Below are 27,692 nucleotides of genomic sequence, written 5' to 3' on the forward strand. Positions count from 1 at the left end.
TAGTTAAAATCCACATAAGTAGCCAAGTCACTTAATGAATAAATAAGAACCCTTGGATGTTATATATATCTTGAATTATATATATATATATATATATATATATATTTGTTTCTAAATTTTTAGTTTTTAAATTATTTAAATTTAAATTTCTTGAATTAGAATTTTAATTTCATTTAATTGTAAATTTTGGAGTTTTTAAGGGCAATGTGTGGTATGTTGGGTGCTTCCTTTATATATATAGATTTATAAACTATTATAAATGTAGATGCTTTTTGTTTACAATTAATATTCTTACGAATAAAAGAAGAAACAGTGGGAAGAAGACTGCAATAGCAGGGAGGGAAGAAAAAGGAGAGGAATGAGAAGAAGGAAAAAAAATACAAACTGTTAGATAGATTTGATGGTGTATATTAATTAGTAGAAAAGATAATTATGAATATTTTAAAATAGAATAATGATAAAAAATTATATTTATGTTGTAAACATTCCTAGAATAAGTATGATTGTGTAAATCCTAGATTAGATTTGATTCTAGTTATCCTTTCCTATTACAACTTGTATTACTTGGAGGAGAAGAAATATCTTCTCTCCCTTTACTACTATAAATAAAGGCACAATGTAGGAGGGATAACAACACACACATTCCCCTACAATTCTACAAACACACATCTCTCTTCTCTCTCTCCCACTGCCGCCGGCCCTCTCTAGTTTGTCAGATAAAAATAGACCACAACACGTTATCAGCACGCTTCTACCGCTGCGCTTAGGAATTTGACGTTGGAGATTTTTTTTCTGCATCAAACCAGTTCATCCATATCATCACGCAATCAGGTTCTTTCCAAACAACGGCTTTTAACTCGATATTTTGCAAGCCCTGATAGCATGAACATTTATCATGATGCATGACCCAACTTTACGTTTTACGTATTTTAGATTCTACATAAATTGTGTATGCTTCATAACCAAAATTGCTACAATTATGTGAATTTGATATTTACCATGAATTGAATCTTACATATGTACATGCATTGAAACTATTATTTGCATATGCATCAACGTAAATATGTGATTCATTAAAATTATACATGCATATAATATAATTGAATTGAAAAATTTGGAATTGGGGAATTAGGGTTCTGTACGAACCCGTGCACTTGCACCATGCAAGCCGCAAGCCACCAGGCCCGCAGCCTGCGATGGCCCAACCAATCCCCCATCTTTCCCGAGCCGAGAACCAATCCTTGAGCCTCGGCTCCAGGCTCAACACCTAGACCCGACGCCCAGAAGGCATCGCCACCCATGAAACCGTCAAACAACATGGCCTGCAGCCATGCCCTGATACCCCCGACGACCTACAGTCGTCGCCGACGAGTTTTTTTTATTGATAGTCGATTTTTTCTTTGAAATTTCAATCGACGATTCTAAGGTTTTACTATGTTGAGAATTCCTCACTCTCCATCCAAATTTATGGTTAGCCATGACCCCCACGGCCTTCGCCGTGATTTTTGAACCATGGACAACCACCTGCAGTGGCGCCGTCCCAAATTTTCCGGCCTTCTTCCTCGGCCACGCACACCCAGCGCCGCTGGGTTTGTTTTGTCCTGCACCCCGAAGCCCTAACGGGCTCCCGCCTCTCGGCCCGTGTGACAAGAAAAAAAATAAACAAATTTTTGCTGGGCTCGCTTGCAGTGGCCCAGCCCGCAAAGAAAAGAAATTTTTTTTGATTTCCTGGGCGCGCTTGCAGCGCCCCAGACCGAAAAAAAAATATTTTTTTTAGTTTTTTTTTTCTGGGCCTGCTTATTGCAGCCCGTATCTGTGAAACAAAAGATTTTTTTGGGGCTGCACACAGCAGCCCATTCCCCTTCTCACCCCGTGGGCATGCAGCCTACACCCAAGGGTTCTCGGCCTATATTTTTAGGCCCCGAGATTTTCTATTTAATATTTTTTTAATAATATGGGTTTTTATATTTTCACCCACACTTTAATTTGGCCCTGAAGACCAAAAATAAATTAATTCAATTATCATTATACAATATTTTTGCATATATTTGTTGCATATTTGCTTGCATATATATTTGTGTTTGCCTGCAGGAATATATGAACCTGAAGTTCATAATTACTTTGAAACCTGAAGTTTCTTATAAACATGCCTTGTTTGAAAACCTGAAGTTTTCTCTTAAACATATCACCCATGAAAACCCGAAGTTTTTCATGCAAAATTAACCAATACATGTCTATTAGAACCTGTATGTTCTACTCCTATGTGATTTAATCCTTGAATAAATGAAATTATTTTGAATTGATACTTGTTTTTATAAACTTTTATGCATGTGACCAATTCAAATTAATTTTTCATTCTAGGTATGACTAGTGGGAAAGTTAGTTGTCTGGCAGATAGTGCAACCACGCATACTGTTTTGCGTGAACGCATCTATTTCACTAACTTCGTACCTAAGAATGCACCTCTGACAACCCTCTCAGGCCCATCCAACCTGATAGAAGGATACGGTAAGGCACGTATAATGTTGTCCAATGGTACAATCTTGACCATTGCTGAGGCACTCTATTCTCCACGTTCCGGAAGAACGTTACTAAGTTTCAAGGACATTAGAGATAACAATTACCACGCTGAAACCCATGTAGAAAACGGAGTTGAATTTATGTGCGTAACTTCCTACGAATATGGCCAGAAGCGTATTCTAGAGAAGATGGAGCGTAACCCGAGTGGTCTGTATACTACGACCATACGCCCCATCGAATGCCACTATGTGACCGGCCCTACCACAGGGACCGCGCACGAAATTATACTTTGGCATGATCGTTTGGGACATCCTAGACGAATAACGATGCGCCGTATCCTCAAAACTTCACACGGGCATCCACTAACCAGAAGCTTAGGTTCGATCCATGAAATCGCATGTCAAACATGTTCTATGGGAAAACTTATTACTAAGCCTTCTTATGACAAGATTCGTTCGAATCCTCCCATTTTTCTACAACGGATTCAGGGGGACATTTGTGGACCGATTCAACCTCCCTGCGGACCATTTAGATATTTTATGGTTTTGGTTGGCGCTTCTACACGTTGGTCACACGTGTGCTTGTTGTCCACAAGGAACGCTGCATTCTCCAAACTGTTGGCTCAGGTTATCAAGCTCAGGGCTCACCACCCTGATTATCCAATCAAATCTATTTGATTGGATAATGCTGGAGAATTCACATCGAAAACTTTTGATGACTATTGCATGTCGGTTGGGGTTGAAGTTGAACATCCTGTACCCCATGTTAACACCCAGAACGGCCTGGCAGAGGCTTTCATTAAGCGTTTACAAATGATTGCTCGATCGTTGGTCATACGTACCAAGCTCCTGATCGCTGCTTGGGGCCATGCAATATTGCACGAAGCAAAGTTAGTACGCCTGAGGCCTGTTGCGACACAACCATTTAGTGCCCTTCAGTTGGTCACCGGATGTGAACCCGACATATCACATCTGCGCATTTTTGGTTGTGCGGTCTATGTGCCGATTTCGCCGCCCTTGCGTACAAAAATGGGGCCTCAGCGAAGGATGAGAATCTATGTCGGATATGATTCTCCTTCGATTATTCGTTACTTAGAACCTTTGACAGACGATCTGTTTACCGCTCGTTTCGCGGATTGTCACTTCTATGAGACAGTCTTCCCGCCGTTAGGGGGAGATAAGAACGTCAACGTTCCTAATGAACGACGCGAATTATCATGGATGACTCCCACTTTGTTTCATTTAGATCCCCGTACCGCTCAGTCTGAAGCTGAAGTGCAGCGCATATTAGATCTCCAGAGCATAGCTCAGAGCATGCCAGATGCTTTCACCAATCTAGCGCGCGTGACAAGATCACATATTCCAGCTGCGAATACGCCTGCAAAGATAGATGTACCAAATGTACGACGAACTACCCTCATGGAAGCCCGGGACGCCAATTCTGATGATCCACGTACATTAGCGGCTAGCCAATCATCTGCCCCTACACAAAAGCGTGGCAGACCCCTTGGTTCAAAGGATTCACACCCCCGGAAGAGGAAAACCACGGCACAAGGTCCTGAAGAGCCTACCGTGAATCCGACTATTGCTTACTCATTTTACCCAACTCATGAGGAAATTCTAGATTATGGAAGCGTCCTTGAAGAGACGAATCCTCCTCCCGAGAATTGTGAGATTTCAGTCTATTATGCTAGCTTAGATGATGTGTGGCGTAGAAATGAGATGATTGTCGACGATGCATTAGCATTTGCAGTAGCTACTGAGATCATGTTGAGCGATGACATTGAACCACGTTCCGTTGATGAATGTCGACATAGAGCTGATTGGTCAAACTGGAAACAAGCAATCCAAGTCGAACTTGATTCACTTGCGAAACGTAAGGTGTTTGGACCTGTAGTTCCTACTCCTCCACATGTGAAGCCCGTTGGCTACAAGTGGGTTTTCGTTTAGAAGCGTAATGAGAAGAACGAAATTGTGCGTTACAAAGCTCGTCTTGTAGCACAAGGTTTCTCACAACGCCCCGGGATTGACTATGACGAAACTTACTTACCCGTTATGGATGTGATTACTTTTCGATACCTTATCAGTTTGGTAGTTTCCGAAAAACTGGATATGCAGCTGATGGACGTAGTAACCGCGTATCTCTATGGGGATCTTGATACGGAAATTTATATGAAAGTTCCCGAAGGACTTACATTGACTGGTTCAAATATTTCCAAACCCCGGAACACGCTCTCAATTCGGCTGAGGCGTTCACTATACGGTTTGAAACAATCCGGAAGAATGTGGTATAACCGTCTGAGTGAGTATTTGACTAGTCAGGGATATGTGAACAACGAACTATGCCCTTGTGTGTTCATTACGAAGTCACATTCTGGATTTGCGATTGTTGCAGTATATGTCGATGACATGAATCTCATCGGAACTCCTGAAGAGCTCGCGAGAACTGCTTCGCACCTGAAGTCGGAATTTGAGATGAAAGATCTAGGTAAGACTCGATACTGTCTCGGTCTCGAGATAGAGCATTGTTCGGATGGAATCTTAGTACATCAATCGAACTACACCCAGAAGGTGTTGCGCCGTTTTAATGAGGATAAAGTGAAGTCTTCGAGTACTCCTATGGTCGTTCATACGCTAGATGCAAAGCGAGATCCCTTCCGTCGAAGGAGGATGATGAAGAGATTTTGGAGCCTAAAGTTCCTTATCTAAGTGCGATAGGCGCTTTATTGTACTTAGCTCAATGCACTAGACCCGACATCTCCTTCGCTGTTAATCTTTTGGCAAGATACAGCAATGCACCAACACGCAGACATTGGACTGGCGTGAAAAACATCTTCCGTTACCTTAAGGGTACTACGGATTTGGGCTTATTCTATCCCTACGAATCCTCGAGTGATGCCGCACCCTATGCTCATCGGGTTGATTCTCGCCTTGTTGGTTATGCCGACGTTGGATACTTATCTGATCCGCACAAGGCGCGTTCTCAAACGGGTTATGTCTTTACCGTTGGAGGCACCGCAATATCTTGGAGGTCAACTAAACAGACCTTAGTTGCCACTTCGTCTAACCATGCTGAAATTCTCGCCTTACATGAAGCAACTCGGGAATACTTTTGGTTGAGAGCAGTAGTGGGCCATATTCGAAGCTCTTGTGATCTTCATCCCACCGTTAATGCCCTGACGACGATTTTTGAAGACAACGCAGCTTGCATCGAACAGCTCAAGAAGGGTTACATCAAAGGAGACAACACCAAGCATATTGCGCCAAAGTTCTTCTTTACACATCAACAGCAAGAGCATCAGAAGATTGAAGTCACGCAAATCCGATCACAAGACAATCTGGCCGACCTCTTCACCAAATCACTACCGAATGCGACGTTTCAGAAGCTTGTTCATGGAATTGGTATGCGTAAACTTTCTGAGTTGTAACTTTTCTATTTCTCTTTGGAATTATGTCAAACTCAGGGGGAGTATCTTCTGGATACTTGCTTGATCTTAATGTACTCTTTTTCCCTACGATTAGGAGCATTTTTCCCACTGGGTTTTTGCTACCTAACTAGGTTTTAACGAGGCACCCACCTTGGGCTGGTCATATCCCTGATGACGTCCTGTAGACGTTTCTTTTGACTTTGCATTTCTCACGCATTTTTCCTTAGACTATGGATTTTGTCCCTACTTGGGTTTTTGCCATAACCTTAGGGTTTTTTAGTGAGACTTACTACTTATGCAAGTTCCTACCTTATTGAGAATAAGCGTTGTTCCTTGGAATCAGTGCCGACGAGTCGACTTCCTCAACTTCTGCATGATGCTGAATCTACCTTAAGTATTTGTACACTCAAGGGGGAGTGTTGTAAACATTCCTAGAATAAGTATGATTGTGTAAATCCTAGATTAGATTTGATTCTAGTTATCCTTTCCTATTACAACTTGTATTACTTGGAGGAGAAGGAATATCTTCTCTCCCTTTACTACTATAAATAAAGGCACAATGTAGGAGGGATAACAACACACACATTCCCCTACAATTCTACAAACACACATCTCTCTTCTCTCTCTCCCACTGCCGCCGGCCCTCTCTAGTTTGTCAGATAAAAATAGACCACAACAATTTAAGACTTATCACATGGTGAGTTTTGAGTGTATTGTAATATCACTCAACAAAGTTCAGTGGCAAGACAACCCCTACACAAATTTTCTCTCACAGATGGTGGATGTAGAAGCCATCACAGACCAATTATAAATTTACCTAGATTTAAAAAAAATAAAATTAGTACTATAGTTTTAAAACAAGCGACAATATTACACTAAGCAGGACTAAGGGGATGGGATCATGGGATGGGTATGAAAGTAGTAGGTTGAAGAGACTACACTATTTTTAATACTGAGTGATATTATTACTTGCGCCAAAAATTTATCAGTCTGGTTGGTTTTCTGTATATTTTCTTTTAAATAAAAAAAAAATAAAATAGACAATTAAATTTTTAGAGTGGGGATAATTTTTGAAACGTCATATGAACTTGTACACCTTTTTCAATTTGTCATATAAACTAAAATTTTAAGCAATTTTGTCATACCAATTTTTTGAAATCATCAATTTGTCATCTTATCCTAACTTCGTTAAGTTTTCCATCCAAAATAAATCATGTGCGAGGCATATGACTTGTGTTCAAGGCTATTTCTATCATTTAAGATCTTTTTACAAGTTCTTTACTTTTCTTTAGTTAAACCCTTAAATTTTGTGTTCGAGGGTATTCATGTGAATTGTTGTGTTCGAGCAGTGTATATGCATCTACAAGTCCATTTTTGGCACCAAACCTCAACTCGTTTCTCATATTACAAAGCCCATATAAAATTTGATTTCATGACATGCTAAACTGAACACTCTAGAATTGTTTTGATTGAATGCAACTTAATAGAAGGAAGTGGGGTGTTAAAAATCACACAAATATTCCTGAACACAAGTCATGTGGCACATGACTTATTTTGGATGGAAAACTTAATGGAATTTGGGTGAGATGACAAATTGATGATTTCGGAAAGTTGGTATGACAAATTGCTTAAAATTTCAGTTTATATGACAAATAGAAAAATGGGTATAAGTTCATATGACATTTTAAAAAAATTTCCTTTTAGAGTGCCAATAACAATTATCTATACACACACACATAAATAATTAGGATTTGAATTTGGTAATTTTCAAACAAAGAAAAATTACTTAAACAAATTAAATGCCATTGAGCAAAGTTGTGATATGGTGTTTGGTTACATGTTTGTTGGATCAGATTGGCATCCATTGGGTTGAAGACCGCCGGCCTGCTGCATTGGCTCGTTGGAAGAAAGACAACTAGACAAACAATTTGAATGAGAAATATTAGTGCTTCTGTTGGTGGAGAGTTCGAATCATTCATTATTCATCCCCATAGACTGTACGGGGTAAACTAATTCAGGGTTTCGATATGTTGTGGTTGGCTTATAGTATGGTGCACATATATATAGCAAAACAAGAAGGCTAAACTAGGATACAAATCTTATCACATCAAAACCCAATCAGATATGTCAACATAATTCCTTAAAAGTTAAAACGAAGAAAACTAAATTTTAATAAAATAACATAAAACAAAATTCATGTTGCAGTCATATTTAGAATATGAGTGTGATTGTGTAAATACTAGTAGATCTAGGAATATCTCTTATATTCCTATTAGGAGTTATTTACCTATTAAGAGTTTCTTTGGGAACTCAAGTGTGAGTGCTTCAGGACTACGAAAGGATGTCAATGGTTCAAAGAATAAAAGTAAACTATTGAATCGTTAATTACCAAAAGTGATCTTCAGGTCAATAATTTTGGATTCATTATCAGATTAATGGACTGCAAGTCACTTATAATTAATTCAATAGATTGGGGCCAAATGAGGTCGATCGTGGAAGCAAAAATAATAATAATAACATTTAGGTTAAAATTATTTAGAATGCTAAATAATAGCATTGGGTCTAAAAAGCATAGCCCAAAAAGGGTTTAGGCTTGAGTGTGGCTGCAATAGCAGCCCATAAGTGGCTATAGGCCACATGCTGAGACAAGTGAGGCCAACAACAACAACTGCTGGCTTTTGGGCCGAATGGGGGGAGGGGGCACGGGTCATGCCCAGTGGAATGCTGGCCTTGGGTTGGCGTGGAAAGCCTAGCCGAGGCTGGGTCCGGGTCGGGGAGAGCTAAGCCCAGTAGATTGAGATGCCGGAAGCGGGCCGGGGTGCAGGGCTGCTGCTGGGAATGTGCGCTGGGTTCACAAGGACAAGTCCAGGAAAGCTGCGGGCTTCCTTAGAGAGCAAGTTGGGCTTCGGGCCCATGCAGGTCAATTAGGCCGAAGGCCTGGGGGTGTCCGTGTGGCTACAACAAGGCTTAGAAGGCTACTGCCATGCTGGTGGTGCAACGACTATGCCGCACCGTGCCCAATTTTTTTAATTTTCTTTTCGACATAATTAGGGTTTGAAAAACCCTAGGATTGCTTCTAATTTATTTATATGCTTTGACTCACAAATTTTACATAGCAAAATAATTGCGTAATGCATGAAACATATATATATATATACATATATATATATATATTGGAAGTAAAATATAAATATAGAGAGGTTTATGCATCATGGGGAATATTTTCATGCTTCGTGGACGTTTCAAATATCTTCCTTTATTTTAAACGTATCTGATTAGCAGAAAACAAATAAAAGCCATTGAATTTTTGTAGAAGATAGCCTCCTCCTACAATCCTTCAGTTCCTTAACTTCTGGCAAGAGCATGTTGATAACGTGTTGTAGGTGATCGAACTATTCTAAGGCAACAGAGAAAGGGGGGCCGGCGGTAGTGAGAGAGAAAAGAGTGATTTAATTGTTGAGATGTGTGTTGTATCACCCTATTGTACCTTTATTTATAGTAGTATGATAGGTAAAAACCTTACCCTTTTAGGTTCACTTGTAAAAAAAAAAAATTAAGATATGAAAAATCATATTTTATGCTTAAATGACCCGAACGGATCCTTTGAAGGTTGAGCTGTACTCGTTTTTTGTGAATAAAATATTGTTTTGGCTACAAGCGAAGTGATGAGTAGATTTTATATTATATATTTAATCATCTTCTTAGTATATTTTGGCTATTATTTTGGAAGAATTTTTATACTTTGAATTGTATTTTCAATATAGAACTTTCGATTTCCTCTGGAGCAAAACGTGATCATATGGATGAATTTTGGAGTAATTTCAGTTCGAAGACGTTCATGAGTTACTTAGCTTGATCATGTCAAAATATCAAAATTTTCCACCAGTCGGTTATTTTCTGGCAATAGAATAAATGAGCAATGCGCTGTGCTGAAAAAGTGACATTTTGGGCTTAATTGCGAGTTGTGGAGCCCAAGATAGCCTATTTTGGTTTTGGCCCCTTCTGGAGGTGTGTTCAGAATGTTCCAATCTTTAAAACAAGCTATCATGGGCTGGATTTGGAGGATATTTGAGGCTAAAACGTGGCTGGACAATTCCCTTGGAGATTCTCCTAGCTTAATTAGGCCTTTATTTTCTAGTATATTGTATTATTATTTGGTTTCCTTGTTGGAACAAAAGACTTTTATTTAGGGATTATGCAATAGCTTATGTAGAGGATATAAGGCTTTGGCCGGCCCTAGCTTTTCTACCTTCTCTTTTATCGGACTTTGGAGATAGGAAATTGGCTAGGGTTCTTGAAGAATTTCAAACTTTTATTTTAAGGAGTTATCATTCTCTTTCTTCATAATAATATTTTCTATGATTTTAATTATGAATGTGCGTAACTAATCCGTTTTGTTAGGGCAAAGCCTTAAGCCTTAACATGAATATGTAATTTTTATTTGATTGCTTATGATTGATTACATGCATGCTTTGAATTATTGATCACTGTGCTTAAACTATATAATTGTCTTAATGCTGGATCACCATTAGGATCTTTAATTAGAAAAGTAATTTGATGCAATTTTGGTCGAAAGGTTCCCTGAAATTGACGTTGGCTTCTAGTGGTTGATAATTGTAATTTCACTTAAGATGAACACCACGTCTTAAGGGTTGCATGATTTTTCAAAGGGTTTCACAAAACATAATGAGTCTCTTCACGTCCGGACGGATTGCATATTAGATATATGTTCTATTTTGGAAGTTCCAACTAGAATATATATTAGGAAAACCTTACCTTCAAAGTGGTATGTGTAGATTATAAGTAATTGATAAAAATACATAGGATTGCTAGGTGATGGCGGAACCTTAGTGCTTTTATAAATTGGTATTTAAAACTCTTTTCTTTTATCGTATTAATTTTGGGCGAATTTACTATTTGTTTTTAATATTACCCAAATTCAAAATCTCATTTCTCAATTTTTAATTTTAAGTAGTTAATTAGGAATTGTTTTTACATAAATTATTTAAAGAGAACTTTAACAAAAAACTTTCGGTACTGTTCACTTTAACAAAAAAACCACATTTTTACACTAAAAAGTCAATCATGGTACTATTCAATTTACCCTTTATTTTGTCCTTATTGTTAAAACTCAAAGTTTTCAAGCCCTTTTTATTAGTTTTCTTTTATTTAAATGGTCATTGTGGATAACGACCTTGCATGAGCATTTATACTACAATATCCTTGTACTCTTGCTAGTATTTTGTGTGATTTTAACCTTCTTTTTGTAGGTACTAAAAATCCTATCATGAAGCTAAAAGGAAGGGAAGATTTGTACTATTAAAAGGGTAATGTTAGGGACACTAAATTTGTAGACTAAATTTTAGAAACTAAAGGACATGAAAGTTGATGATTGGTTTATTACTTAAACGTTGATAAACGTGCTCATTCCTATTGGTGACACATCATTTAGTTTGTAAATTTAGTTTTCAAATTTAGTCTCTCTAGTATTACCCTCTTAAAAATCAATAGCTATGCACAAGGGTACAAGCCTCCACTTTAAATGAAACCAACAAAGAACAACGAAATTAGGAGGTTTCTCCAAACGAATAAATCATAATTTATTGATTGATATCGATTTTGGAGGTAATTAGCAAGATTTTGATTTGTGTTATCCCTTGAATAATCGCCAAGGGTGTATAATCAGAATTTTTTTTTTGTCATAAAAATGTATGTAGTTTTGTTAAAAATATAAAAAACCGATTTGACTGAAAAGTATACAAAATTGATGCTGCGTGTATTTTAAACTAATTCTGCAAAAATAGTCGATGACAGGTTGGATGAATTCTAGAAATAAAGGATACAAACTGATTCTATATATAATTTCAAAAATGATCCTACAAAAATGGTCGATGAGGATTTGAGTTGATGACACAAACTAATTTCTTTAAAGTTGTATGGGCTGGGCTACAATAATAAACATTATTGTTTAGGGTACGATTGATATTTTAAAAAAATGTTTCCATATTTTAGGTTATTGTTTTTGTCTCTCCTAGAATTGTTTAAAAACTAGGAGAGTTGAAATATTTATATATTTTTGTCTCCATACATAAGGCTCCAAAAAAAATTACTTAAACAAATTAAATGCCGATTACCAAAGAAAATAAACAAATTAAATGTCTACCCAAATAATACGCAATAGGTATATCGGGGACTTGGTGGCGTGATTTTGTGAACAGGTAGGGAGATAGTTGAGCCTTGCGGAAGATGACCAGAATAATTTATTTTAACAAGGACAATTTAGTAATCAAGCTAGTTTTTATTCCGATTTAGGTAAATTAGTAAACAAGTTATACGAAACCAATATCATTCTTACTCCGATTCCAGATAGTTTAGTAAACAACTTTAACAAGAATCTAATTTTGATTCCCTCTCAATCCAATTCCTCTTCAATTCAATTCTCCTCAATCTGATTACGGATTAGTAAACGAGCCCCAAGAGCACAAAACTTTGGCAATTGCTGCAGCCACATAAGTAACATCATGGAGAGCTTGGCTTTCGTCTTTGAAAGGACTGCCACCGGAAAAACGTCTTTCGCATGAATCTACGTTTGCGACGACATTAGTCATGCCTAGCTCTGCTAACTTATAGTCACCTTTAGGGAAAGCTTCAACGGCTTGAGGAATATCAAGTCGGAAAATATCGTAGTAGTTAACTCTGCAATTTTGTGCGGGTAAATTTCCTAGCTCTTTATCGAACAGCTCCTGGAGTCGGAGATTAGCTTCGGGTGCCTTAGCCTTAACTACATCAACCATTATGATGCCTAAGCCCTTGACATCTGCTTTGGCGCTTCAAGGGTCTGATTGAAGTGTAGAGATGCAAAGATCAGGATATGGTGTTTGGTTGCATGTTTGTGCTATCAGATTGGCATCCATTGGAAAGAAGACCGTCAGCCTGTTGCAGTGGCTATTTGGAAGAAAGACAACTAGACAAACAAATTGAATGAGAATTATCAGTACTTTTGCTGAAGGAGAGTACGAATTATTCTTCATCTTTTCTTTTCTGGTGCGCACAAAAAAATAGGGTAAACTTCAGGACTTCGGTATGTTGTGGTTGGCTTATAGAATATGGGGGGTATATATAGCAATACAAGAAGGCTAACCTAGGATAGAAATCTTATCACATCAAAACCCAATCAGAGTTATGTCAACATAATTCCTTAAAAGTTAAAACAAAGAAACAAGGGCCACGTCTGCTCCTGAGCCTTTGTAGTTGGATACGCTGTCGACGTGCAAATGCCAGAACTCTCCATCGGGTAAAGTAGGCATGGTGAGGGCGTGCTCAGCTGTCTCCAGGGCATCGTTGGGCCGCTCTGTTACGTCGCCTAGGCTAGGCGTGAATTCTGTTATGAAGTCCGCCAAGGCTTGGGCCTTTAACGCCATGTGGGGTCGGAAACCAAGACCGTATTGGCCAAATTCCAACGCCCATTTCATCACTTGTTGAGAGGTGTCTGGACCATGTAGGATTGATCGTAAAGGATACTGAGTCATGACGATGACTGTATGAGCTTGAAAGTATGGTTTGAGCTTCAAACTAGTGCCAAAATTAACTTTTCGATCTTCAGGTATCTAGTTTCCTCATCGAGAAGAGCTTTAGAAGTGTAGAATACCGATAGTTGGGCCCCTAACTTTTCTCGTATGAAGGTAGAGCTCATTGCTACTTTTGAGACTGCCAAGTAGATGTATAAGTCCTCTGCTGCTTATGGATTCGATAGTAAGGGAAGTGATGTAAGATACTTCTTCAGGTCTTGGAAAGCTTTTTCGCACTCATCATCCCATTTGTCTCGTTGTGCCCTATCTCATCCAGTCAAGCTTTGGATTTCCTTCAAGGTGGTTGAATATTTCATTTCTAGGATCACTCGGATTTTCTTGGGATGTGCTTCGATTCTTCGTTGGGTTACTAAGTACCTTAAGAATCTGCCTGAAGATACTCCAAACATGCATTTGGCAAGACTGAGCTTCATCTTGTACTTTCTAAGGATGTTGAAAGTTTCCGCCAGGTTGGCAATGTGGTCTAACCGCTGCTTACCCTTCACCATGATGTCATCAACGTAGACTTCCATGGTTACTCCAATTTGCTTCTTGAACATCATGTTTACTAACCTTTGGTAAGTGGCTTTCACATTTTTGAGACCAAAGGGCATGACCTTGTAGCAGTAGGTGCCTCGCTCAATTACGAACGTGATTTTCTCCTTGTCGGGCTCATACATGGCTATTTGGTTGTAGTCGGAATAGGCGTCCAAGAAACTGAGCAGCTAGTTCCCAGAAGTTGAATCTACTAATAGATCTATTTGGGGAAGTGGATAAGGATCTTTGGGCATGCTTTGTTAAGGTCGGTGTAGTCTACACAAACCCTTCATTTTCCATTCTCTTTCTTCTTTACTAGCACGACGTTGGCAAGCCATGTTAAGTGTGCTACCTCTTCTATGAATTCGGCCTTCAGTAGCTTGTCAATTTTTGCTTCGATGATTGTCACTCGTTCGGGTGCAAAATGCCTTCTTTTTTGGATCACCAGTTTGGCAGCGGGGTTGACATGTAGCTTGTGGCAAGATATCACGATTTTCCCTAAAGAAAGCCATGAGTTCTTCCTTCTTTGCTAAGGTCAGACGTGAGCTGATTTTAGCCATCTTTTCCGGTTGCTGGGGATCAAGAATGATGTCCTCGGTGTCCTCTTTAGGTTTCCATCTTATCTCGTCTGCTTGGGCACCATCTTCTTGATCCAGTTACTGTAATTGCTATTGCGTAACTTCGTCGTCTTTTCGGACCTCGGTAGCCTCTAAAGGGGTAAAGGTCTTATTCTTTTATTCATTCAATACTTGCACAGTGCATCGTCGAGATGCGGCCCGACCAGACTTGATTGCTCCTCCTCCTCCTCCAGGGATACAAAATCGAATTTTTTGATACTTGACGAAACTGACGGCATCCAGCTTGATCAGCCAAGGTCTCCCAAGAATCTCATTGTAGGGAGAATGGTCGCTTACGATCGTGAACGTCTACTTTGAGACAATTGGCGGTGTTTTCATGTCAAGTGTGATGTGGCTGATGACGGTCGAGGTGTGCCCGTTGAATCCGGTGAGTATTTCTACTTGGTGTATGATTGTGCTTTCCAAGCCCATATTCTGAATTACTGAGAGTTGAAGTAGGTTGACTACACTTCCATTATCAACCATCATTCTATCGACTATAGCATGGGCTAGTTGGACAGATACTACTAGTGCGTCGTTATGTAGAAAGTTGACGTCTTCTGCATCCTGCTCAGTGAAGCCAACAATGGGTCCATGTTAGGTGTCGACTGCTTAGACCTATGAGATTAGTAGAGCTTGCTGAATCTTCCTTTTTTTTGGAGTTGTTGGTGGCCCCCAAATGCTCGGATTCGGAGAAAATGCCATTGATTCAAATCATCTTGGTTTGTGGCTTTCTAAGCTGCGCAGTTGGCTTGTCCAAGTACCTGTCGACCTTGCCTTCTTTCACGAGCTTCTTCAAGTAGTTCTTCCATGTGTAGCAGTCATTGGTTATGTGACCGAGACCTTGGTGGAATGCACAATACTTGGTATGATCCAACTTAGAAGTATCTCTCTTTGATTATTTTGGCAGCTTGAACCATGGCTTGTTCTTAATGTTGCGAAGGATTTGGTGGATCGGGATTGAGAACTTAGAGTAATTATTGGTTGTCGGGCCTTCCTTGGTCGTGGGACGGTCTCTACGTTTGGCATTCTGCCTGTTTTTGTTGTATTGTTTATCGTCCTCCTTCTTTTGAGCCACTGCTGACTCTTTTTGAGGTTGCTTAGGCGCCTTGTCTGCTCATCGAGCCTCGTCCCAAAGTGCATGCTTCTCTGCCAGATCGAAAGAGTCTGTCAAAGTTAGATATTCTTTCATGATCAATTATCTGAACAGTGGGTGGTCTACTGGGAGTCATTTTTGGAAGGCTGCACTTGCTATCGAGTCGTCGCATCCAACTATCTTTACCTTCTCTGCCTTGAACCTCTTTACGTAATCGCAGAGCAACTCATTTGGATTATTCTTCATATTGAAAAAATGGTTATACTTTTTCTTGATCGAGCTATAGGATGAGTATTCTTTGGTGAAAACCAAGGAAAGATCATCAAAACTCTGGATGGACCGTGACGGTAGGGTGTGGAACCAATCTTACGCCTCGCCTTACAAAGTGGTGGCGAATTGCACATAAGAGCATTGTTGTTTCGATAAAGGACCATCGTGTTTCGGTAGTGATTCAAGTGTCTCTCCGAATCTTTATCTCTTCTGATCTTGACCTGCTAGTCTAGGCTGTTATTCTACGTGCTCGGTTCGTCTATGCCTCGACAACGGTGCATGTGGTATGTTTCTAACAGGCGAGGGAATTATTCGCAAGCTGCCGGTTGAACTTGAGCTGGATTAAGTGACCGTTTCTCTCCGTCCGTTGTGCTGCCTACTCCGATATGATGTGGATAATGCTCATTGAGGGCCTAGTCGTGAATGAATGCTTTACTTGGAAGGCTGCTCATGTTGATTATCGGAGTGTGGCCCCAACCGTGAATGTATGCTCGTCTGTGGGCCTAGCTGAGAGTACACGCTCTTCCGTGCGCTAAGGCGAAAGTATACGTTATCTCGAGGGCCCAATCGAAAGTGTACACTGCCCGAACATTCGATTCTTTGCTGGTCGAGTGACTACTTACCGGGACGCTGCTGGAGAGGTTCCTTGTCTGCCCTTGTCTTACTTCGAGACACCCTGTCTAGGGCATGTTGGATCTTGGCATGCTGTAAAAGATGATTCACCAAGGTCGTCTGTTGTGCAAGGGCGCTTGTCAACTCTATGACTTGTCGAGACAAGTGTTGTTCGTCATTCGGATTAGAAGAGTTTGGAAGGAATGCATCTCCTTGAGTAGTAGAAGTGTGGTAGACTCCGAGCATGAGATTCGAATTATGGAATGTCAAATCTGCAAAGAAATGTGGTGAAAATACCCTCAGTTCAATCGTAGGCTCATAAATTTAAAGCTAGGATGGTTAAACCAGTCTTGGACCGGTGGGAACTGCTTGAAAGGCCATGGAAGTAGGTTGGGCCGCGGGAGCAGGCTGGGCCACGGGAGTGGGCTGCTCGTCATGTGGCGCACGTGGGCGCTAGGTTAGGGCTTGGCTTGGCAGCGTATTGAGCTTGCGTTGGGTTTGGGTGGCTTAAGCCAGCTCGGCTTGGACTTGGGCCCTTGAAGCTTGAAATGGCATGGCTTGGACCGTGGCCTTGGCACCGTGGGTTTTGCCGAATGTGGTTGCCATGGTGGTGCTCTGTAGGGGTGGTGCCACTCCACTCATCGTCGTGTTGAGTCTTGTGGATCGTCATGATCCTATTTCTTGAACATTAGAATTTCCGCTCGTCGAGGTTTTCGAATCATGTTCGAGAAACCAATGTGGAAACAATTCATGGTGTTTCTTGGCATACAAATGTGATGGATGTTCTCGCTTCATCATCTCTTCATGCTCATCTAGGTATGTCATTGTCTAGTCACAATTGTTCAATACGAACAAATGCGCTACCTCCATGTCATTTTTGGAAAATGACTCACCTCGTACAAGATCTCCAAAGGGTCGTGCGCTTTGGGCAAGAACATAAAGTTTAGCCTTTCTCACACTGTTGTCCTTATTGCGCTAAGGACAATTGAAAGTCATATCCACATCTTTTATATACATTCCACAAAATGTAAGCGACTCATATTGAACCCAAGCCTCTATAATTGATCCTTCAGGCTTCATCCTGTTGTGTACACTTTTTTTTCAACTCCCCGAAAAGCCTGCCAAAATAAAACGATACGATACAAATTAGTAAGCATCAGTTAATGATGAATAAACAAATGATGAGGATTATATACTCTTCTATTGGATACATCCAGCGATAGTTGACAGGACCCGTAAGCAATGCTTCTTCCGGTAAGCGAACGATCACGTGTATCATACTTGTGAAGAAAGCTGGAGGAAATATCATCTCAAACTTGCATAGGACTTGGACAATGTCATGGCGTAACTGATTAACGTCCATCTTTAACAACTTTCTTGACGTTAGCTGAGAAAAAATATCTGGACAACAACATGATTAGATTCACTACATCTTCTAGCATTATTCGTTGCGCAAGTCTACATTTTTTTATTTTTTTTCGTTTGCTTTATAATTTATTAATGTAAACAAGTTGCGCGACGAATACTATTTTGGTCGCGCAACATGCATATTTTTAATTTTTTTTAATTTTTTTTTCCGTTTTCTTTTTAATTTTAGTCTAAATAAAAAACTCAAACCTAATTATACATTACCGAAATAATTAATAAAACTAATTTATAATCCCAAATACATATTATAACAAATGTAAATTAATATTAATAGTCATCCATATAACATAAATTTATTAATTAAAGTCAAATATAACGTTCTAACAATCTTATTTCATAAAAAAAAAAAACAAATAAACTTTAATCCTCCTCCTCCAAGCATCAACACCTCGCTCCGCATCCCGCAGCACATCGAACTTCCACTGCTGGAAATACATCTTGAAAAGGTCATCCAGATACTTTCGCTGCTTCTCATCGGTTTCATCAACATCCCAATGAACCTATATTAATGCCAATACACTACTACAAAATAGAGCTTTCATGACACTTATTAAGTTTTTTAATGATATTTTTTTTATTAAAAACGTTATTAAAATAAATCGATGACGCAACTAAAAAAACCAATAGGAAGGATTTATAAAAAAGAAGAGCGTCCTGCGAATTCCTCAAAACTTCCTAAACCCTCACGACTCATTCACTCTACCACCCAACCCATTCCCAGCCAACTCCCAAATAGAGAATGAAATATCAACGCTCTCTTTCTCCTCAAGGTGGAAGACTCACCATCTTTCTATCTTCCCCTCTCCTTCTCTCTCTCTGGGACGCCCAATCTTCATCACACAGTCTTCATCACGAACACTCACTGTCTTTCTATCTCTCCCTCTCTTTCTCTCTCTCTGGGACGCCCACAGTCTTCATCAACCAGATTGATTGTTTCCCCCAAATTTCACTCAAAACCTAATTGTGTAAGGTAAGTTTGTTGGAATAGTTATGGGTTTTCTAGAAAATAATTTCTATATTAATCTCTTTTGTGAAGTTGTATTGATTAGTCCAAGCTATGTGGCTGGACAGATTTTAGTTTAGCCTTGTCATTTGCTAAAGTAGTTGTTGTACAAATTGTATTTTAGCCTTGTCATTTGCTAAAGTAGTTGTTGTACAAATTGTAGTTTACCCTTGTCATTTGCTATGTTGGATAACGAGATTGATCATTGGTTTTTTTTTTTTTTTTAACTTTGTGATCCCCTTAATACCAATTCTGAATTAGATTAACTATTACTTTTATCCTCTTTTTTTTTTTTAATCTTTAGATTGTGTGTTCTTGTGGGAGTTGGTGTTTATAGCACACCACACATTTGATAAAACTCCTCATAAGCTCTGCTTCTGTTTTTTATCTTTAGCTCGCAACAGTTTATATATTGTGCCCTCATGCAATCTTGTTATAAGTTTTATTCTAATATCAATCAATATAACTGTTTTAGAATGGATAAATCTTGGATGTCTATAGATAGAAGAACAATCTTGATGGATTGTTTGGATTTGTAGATCCTAGCAGAATCTCTCAAAAGGCTGGCAAAAAGGAACAAAGATCAAATGCACTGGCTCTTAGATTACAGAACTGCAAAAAAGGACAATTAATTTTTGCTCCGTATAACAAAGGGTTATTAGTACTATGTGTTTTGAATTTTTTGTTCCTAACAGATCAGTAGTTGACCATTATGTAATAAAGAATGCAATTATTTATGTTTTGTAGGTTTCATTGGTTGTTGGCTATTATTGACCCCTATGAGGAATTAGTGTATTACATGGACTCCCTTAATTGGATATAGATCGATCCTAGAATGAAGGACATTGTTGAATTGTAAGTATTTGGATATATGTTTGTCTTTATTTCATGCATTTCAAGATTTGAATATATTCATGTGTTCTTATCCTCTATGTGCAGAGCACTGAAATGTTTAAAGCTCAAAAGGGAATAAAGGGTCGAAAAAATATCAATTGGAAAGTAGTAAAGGTAAGGAACATTGTGTTTTGACTTTAAATTAATTTGACTAACTTACATTTTATATGTTTTTATTTGTATATGCAGTGCCCTTTGCAAGAAGGAACTGTAGAATGTGGATATTATGTGATGAAATACATGAAGGAAATCATTGATGATTCGAACTGCTCAATTATTACCAAGGTTGGTAATACTATTACAAAGAGCACTTAAGCGGGTGTATTCGCTACTATCTTATTAGTATTAGTTCTTTGTAGGTAATTTATAGTTCAGGCAAATTAATTTACAGCTAACGATGGTTTTTACTCAAATCATTGGCAACCCATGAAGGAAATCGGCATAACTGAACTAAATTACTTGAATGTTCACACTATTGATGATGAGATGGATTGTTGTTAGCGTGATTTGTAGTGTTTAATTAAAGTTAATTACAATCGAAATTGGAACTCTTGAATCTTCCAAAAGATGCCCAATTGGATTTTAGCTCATCAAAACCATCCTGGGTATTCGTGTATTGAGTTGATTCAAGTCATCAATGGGTTTGTTTTTGTTTTCCTTGTCTAGGTTCAGATTCTAATTCTTGATTTATTTTTTGTCTTCAATAAAATTGTAATGCTAGTCTATCTTTAGTTTACGTTTGAATGTGATAAATAAATAGGTTCAGAGCTGATTTTGTTAAGCCATGTTGTATTTGAGCTTGGTGTTATTTACCATCAAGATAAGGTCCAGCTTGACGTTTTATTACCTCTATACCGAGTGAAAAAAAACACATTAGCGAAAAATACAAGTAGAGAGCCCTTGTTCTTTCTGGGCAAGTTGATGCTAATTGACCACCTCCTTATTAGTTAAATGATTGAAATTAGTTCTTGTCGTGACATGTTCTCTTTGGTTGTGATTTGTTGCAATTCAAAGAAAAAGCTATATACACTCAATAGGAAATTGATGCATTAAGAATAGAGTGGGCTGAGTATGTTGATGACTTCATCCCAATAGATGAAACACTATATTAGCTAGTTTGTGAAATTTTAAATTAAGTGAACTTATAGTTTTATTTTAGTAGGAAACTCTACACATTATATTGTCTTTTGTAATACTTTGGTAGTGGATGAATTACAAATTTATGAAGCAATAATGTTTAATTTGAGGTAAATATCTTGCTTCTTGGATGAATTATGTAAGTCTTCTTATATATGCCATCATACATATTTTAGGACATGTCTTGAACCGTTTATGACACACTTTGTGTGTCACTGGTAATATTCAATGACGCTACAGTGCTATAGTATATGACACTATACAGATGTCATGTTTACTATACCATGACGCTCATTCCTCTGTTTATGACACATATTCTGCATCTCAAATTGAAATAGATGACACGCTTTTTTAATTCAATAATGCTTGTTAGGTATCTCCAAAAGCTATACATGACACTGTGCGTATGTCATGATTAGTATACCATGACGCTCATTCCTATGTTTATGACACATATTCTGTGTCTTAAATTGTAATAGATGACACAAGTTCTTAATTTAATGTCGCTTGTTAGGCGTCCTTAAAAGTAATACATGACACTTTTTCAACATCTTAAAAATATCTTTAAGGACACCTACAAAGATGACGCTAAACCCTTGCATCATTAAACTTTTAACATGATCCATAAAATGCGTCATGTAAGTAAAAATTTGTAGTAGTGATAACAATAAATTAGTAATTTAAAAAATACTATTTTTTAACAAAAATAATTATACATTCTTTAATACAAACTTACTAATAACTCCCCCACCATGGACTTCTTCAACTCCTCAGGCACCATTTTCCAAGACTCCAACTCGGTAGAACATTGGCTCCGCATCAAACCCCAAATATCAAACCTAAGTTCGGCGTACGCATCAGCCATATTTGTTTCTTCAAAGTAGGGCACTCGCTTACGATGGTACCTCTTTATTCGCAACACACTTTTCCTCATATCTTTTTCTACCACAAAATTTTAAAAGTAATAAATAATTTCAACCATATCAAATATTAAAACAACTAATTAATTTAACAATAAATTTCTTTTTTACCTTTCCCTTCGCGCGAGCCTTCTCCCACGCAACTTTTCGTTGAATTAGGAACCGAATAGGCTATTGCCTTTGAAACAAAACCTTTTGAAAACTAGGGTTCTGAAATTGTGGGTATATAGAACCTGTAACACTTTGCGCGACAAACCACTTCGTCGCGCAAAATGCGTTATACATGCGCACTAAATGGAAGCGGTTGAAGGGTATCTAGCCGTTCCAGTGAAACTTTGCACGATGAATATGTGGAAATTTTCGTCGCGCAAACATTTGGCGGCAAAAAATTTTTTCCTACTTTTTCTTGCGCGACAACTACAGGTGTTCGTCGCATAAAGTTTTTTTTTTCTATCCTGCCATTTTTGTGCAACCAGTCTATTTTTTCGTAGCGCAAGTGCCACTTAGGCGACAAAATTTATTTCGTCACGCAAGCTGTTTTTTCTACTAGTGATTTTTACTGTGAGTTCATTGCTAGCTCTTAAACATCTCAACCATTGATAACAGCCATAAAAATGCCATGTTCTCTCGTTCAGGAGAAATTTGAAACAACATAAAAAACCTTCAAAAGCATTTACCCAAGCACCTTTGTAAACTTCAACTTTTAAATGCCTCCGGAAATCATATATCAAAAAATCCCCTATGTGGCTGCTTACGGATTAATTGGATAGACATTTAATTTTGAAATTTTTGTGGTCAACGGCATTTAATTTGTTTAAGTTTTTTTCTTTGTTTGGAAATTCCTAAATTTAACTTCTTATTATTCATGTGTGTGTATATAGCTAATTGTTATAAGCATTCCAAAGATTTTGTCCACCTTAAATTTACTATATTAAAAATAAAAATAAAACTCTTATAAAGACTGCACAATTAATTACTACAAATACTAGCAGATTATGCACATCCTATTTAGGTGTTGCATAATTACATGCATACTTGAAGGCTGTCATACTAGAAGAGATTTTACAACTCCAACTAAATTGGGAACATACAGAAAAACAATCACACTGACAAATTCACAGCTCATATAAATATATTATCTGGTAACACTGTAATTGTCACATCCCGGTCTGGGCTCCCACCACATCCTAAGCTCGACTCCATCGTATCACGATATTGTCCATTTTGGGCCCCGACCATGCTCTCACATTTTTGTTTCTGGGAACTCACACAAGAACTTCACTAAGGGTCACCCATCATGGGTTGCCCTCGCGGGAACTCGCTTAACTTCAGAGTTCCGATAGAACCCGAAGCCAGTGAGCTCCCAAAATACCTCGTGCTAGGTAGAGATAAGAATATACATAAAAGGCTTAGAGGATCCACTCCCCTTAACGATATAGGATGTCACAGTCGATTTATTTAATAAATTTGAATGACAAAACGATTTTTGATTGTACCACTTCGGTGATTATTCAAGGGATAAAAACAAATACAATTCTTGCTAATTGCCTCAAAAATCGATATATCAGTCAATAGGTCATGGTTTATTCGTTTTGAGAAACCTCTTAATTTTATTGTTCTTTGTTGGTTTCACTTAAAAAGTGGAGGCTTGTAGCCTTGTAAGTAGCGATTGATTTTTAAGAGTACGAATCTATCCTTCCTCTTTTTGTTTCTCCTTTTTTTTTTTTTTTTTTTTTTTTTTTTAATTAAACTATCGTTCCTTTTAGCTTCTCTTGTAGCCAAAACAATATTTATTCACCAAAAAGGGCTAGAGCTCGATCTTCAAGAAAATGATTCTCGTCGGATCCTTTTTTCTGAGGATCTCGGAGATTCCGTGATTGTGATCGTTAATCGTATATCGTGCGGTCAGTTTTCGTTTGATACTATTTATATTTAATTTTAAATTTTAAATTTTAAATGATTTCTAACCGCACGATGTACATGAAAGGTCACGATCACGAGATCTCTTGAATCCCCAGGAAAAGGATCCGGATCTTCAAAGACCCACTCGAGTCATTTAAAGCTCAAAATATGATTTTTAATGTAGCAAATTTTTTTTATTACAAGCGAAAATGTCTAGTCTAAACTTTATTAAAAAAAAAATTGAACTCAAACTCAATAAATTGAAAAATAATGCCCTAATTACCAGTAGAATTTTCCACTTGCTTCCATATTGCAATTCTAACTTCTAAAAATACGGCAAAACCTCTGAATTTGATCCACACTTGTACAACAAGTTGTAAAAATTTGAATATCGTTTATAATCATATTATTTCTTTCTAAGAACTTGTAAAAATTTGAATATCGTTTATAATCATATTATTTCTTTCTAAGAACTTGTCCAATCTCCATACTTTCGGCACTCCACAAGAGTAAAAGAATTTGGGGCTCGTTTTGTAAGTTAGATGAGATTGGCCCTTAGAGATAGGATTGGTAGCTATTGGTTAAGCTTTGAATCCCAATCCATTGTTTGGGGAAACACTAAGCTGGATGAGACTTAATTGGACTTAAATCCAGTCCATTGTTGGTAAATGACTGGATTGGACATAAAAAATTCATTTATGTTTTTCTATTTTAATTTATTCAATGACACATATAATTAATCATAACAAATAGAAGAACCACATACTGATAATAAAAAAGTTTTACTACTTAATTTGGTGCGGGACGTTCTTTTTTCCCTTCGACCAGGTTGAAATCCCCACAAGATTTTTATCGAGACCCATTGTTAGCACCATATCCCCTTTCTTTGTACGTGTTCTACTTGATTAACGAATATCATACTTATTCTCAAAAGAAAATCATCTATCTTAGCTAGGGGCGGGCAAAAAGGTCTAGGACCCGTGGGGCGGCCTAGGTACTGTTGGTTCGGGATAGGTACGGGGTGGGTCTGATTTTAGTAGAGAAGGAACGGTGCGGGTCATGGATATTCGGGGCAAGGCAATTCAAAACTCTAGTTTCACGGGCCCCTGGACGACCCGTTTATAACATACCAGAACAACACACAGCGTCCACCATTTCTCTTAATTTTTTGAAACTCTCTCTGTCCTTCAAACATTCTCACATGCCACAGAATCTCGCACTCATTGTCCTCAAATTTCTCTTGGACCCGACACCCCAAATGTAAATTTTAGTCTCATCCTTCTTCGATTTCGTTTCCATTGTTTAGATTAAGGAAAAATTGATGAACAATGTCTCATGCAAGTTGTTATCTGTGTAGGGATCTTGCAATCGAAGGGTATAAACCCATATCCCTTTATTGATTTTGAAAATGAAATGTAGACAAAGGGTAACTCAACCAGTGACAGATAGAACTGTGCGGCAGTACCCGTTGATTTTGAGTCTAAAATTGGAAAGGTATAAACCCAGATCCCTTTGTTGATTTTGAATCTTTGATGCCATGATGTTGAATCAATGATGCTATGATTTATGTGTATGAATAATTTTGGTCTCTAGAAATTTGTTGTATGTGGAAGCCTACAATAAACATTATGTGTATTGAAACATTGGCCTGCAGGTTGAGTTTTGGAAGTCAGAACTTGCCTGAGAATCATGGTCAGCACCATCACTCTTTAGTTGTTGTCTTACCATTTTGGCCCACAACTTGCATTTGTTTGTAGTCTCGCCGTTTAATTCTTATCAAACTTGTTACTAAACCATTCGGTTCATCGATTAAGAAAATTGGTCCATAACTCTCTACATATATTGATATGCCTCACAGGAATGGCGAGGTTCGTCGTGGTGGTGTGCCTCAGTGCTTGAGTGTAGCGAAGCGGAGAGAGAGAGGTCGAGAAAGTTTTGAGTTTTGCCTTCTTTCAGTGTTTCCAAATAATCTTTAAAAAAAAAAGTAATTGGACCCATGGACCTGCCCCGAATAGGCTCGTTTGAAACGGGCCAGGTTAGGTCCGGTTCCAAAACTCAAAATCTTTGTACCCACCCTGGCTCGCCCCGTTGCAATTTAAAATGGGTTAGGTCCGGTTCCTCTAAAGTTGGGCCCGGCCCGGCCCGTGCCCACCCTTAATCTTAGCTACCTCACCAAACTGGCCCTTGTGTACAAAAATCTGATTGATTTATAGCTCGTTTGGATGTGCTTTTAAAATTACTAAAAGCGTTTTTGGTGAAAATGTTTCTAAAACCAATCCTTAGTAAAAATGCAAGTAAATCCTAAAAAATCACGTAAAGTGCTTCCTGGAAAAAGCTCATAATTGGTGCTTCTTGCAAAAAGCACTTTAAGTGCTTTTGGAACCCAAAAATATTTTCTCTAAAAAGCTATTTCAGTCATTTTAAAAGTACATCCAAATGAGCCATTACTCTATATATAAAGTGATTGTGACACCACCAATTAATATTGATGAAGATCTCATACTAGGCTCTTGTAGAATAATCCGGTCCGAAAATAAAAAAGGAAAATATTTTATTTATTTAGGGATTTTGTTTTATGTCATTTTATTAAAATTTAGGTCACCTAAGACGATTCGATGATTGAGCAGGGAATCACTCTAGGCTTTAAGGCATCCAACAACGAAGAGGAGTACGAGGCCCTACTAGCCAGCCTCCGAATGGCAAAAGACTTGGCGGTGAAAAAGCTAGCAATTCACTCTGATTCCCAGCTAATCACCAGGCAGACTACTGGGGAGTACACGGCAAAACATCTAAGGATGGCGCAATACCTAGGGAAGGTATGCAAGTAACTTGAGGCATTTCAAACTTACACTCTCACTCAAGTTCTACGAGCAGACAACGCCCACGCAGACGAGCTAGCCGGCCTAGGCTTCGCCCTTGACCACCAACTCAAACACTCTATTCCAGTGGAGTATCTAGACAAGCCAAGCATAGAGGCGGAGCCGGCAGCCGAAGTGTCACAGGTTAGTATAACTCCCAACTGGCAAAGTATGTGGAACGACATTCTCATCCAAAGATCCTACACCGGACCACATCTCTGCTGCCTAGCGCCTCCCGATGACCTAAAGGTTCTAAGCTCAATCCACGAAGGCGTTTGTGGAAATCACTATGGAGGCCTATCCTTAGCACAAAAGGCTCTTAACGCAGGCTACTACTGGCCTACCATGCATAAAGACGCTAAGGAATTAGTGTAAAAGTGCGACCTTTGCCAATGATACAAGCCAATACCAGCACTGTCAGCCAGCGAACTACACTCGCAAACGAGTCATTAGCCATTCATGTAGTGGGCAATCGACTTGGTAGGGTCAATGCCACCCGCTACTAGGGGCAAAGGCATGATGATCGTGTCAACTAATTACTTTACTAAATGGGTAGAAGCAGAGCCCATAACAACCACGACTCAGACGGACATAGAGCGTTTCATATAGAGGAACATCATTTGCCGATTTGGCATCCCTCAATCAATCATCACCGACAACGGCCTGCAATTCGTGGGCAAAGATTTGGCGAAGTTATTCCAAAAGTATGGCATCAAGCAGCACATGTCCACGCCGAGGTATCCTTAAGGTAATGGGCAGGCTGAAGCATCCAACAAGACAATCCTCGACTGCCTCAAGAAATCCCTCACCGACAAGAAGCAAAAATGGCCAGATGAACTCCTAGGTTTTTTTGGTCAATGGTTCTCCCAAAGGTTATATCTTACCCTCTCAGGGACTTCGACA

General features: G+C 38.6%; 2 protein-coding genes and 1 pseudogene across 2 annotated transcripts in view; 1 reads left to right on the top strand and 2 right to left on the bottom strand.

Annotated features, from left to right (window-relative positions):
- Positions 1-27,692, top strand: part of LOC126616499 (probable LRR receptor-like serine/threonine-protein kinase At1g53420) — an 87,374-nt gene that overhangs the window by 27,574 nt on the left and 32,108 nt on the right. The window lies entirely within an intron of this gene.
- LOC126617182 (cell wall / vacuolar inhibitor of fructosidase 1-like) lies at positions 12,400-12,978 on the bottom strand (annotated as a pseudogene).
- Positions 13,153-14,195, bottom strand: LOC126617183 (uncharacterized). The gene is made up of 2 exons (XM_050285220.1): positions 13,894-14,195; positions 13,153-13,519 (listed from the first exon to the last, which is right to left on the bottom strand). The coding sequence occupies exons 1-2, from the start codon at positions 14,193-14,195 to the stop codon at positions 13,153-13,155; spliced, it is 669 nt and encodes a 222-aa protein (XP_050141177.1).

The sequence above is a fragment of the Malus sylvestris genome, chromosome 3 (genome assembly GCF_916048215.2).
Source record: "Malus sylvestris chromosome 3, drMalSylv7.2, whole genome shotgun sequence".
NCBI lineage: Eukaryota > Viridiplantae > Streptophyta > Magnoliopsida > Rosales > Rosaceae > Malus > Malus sylvestris.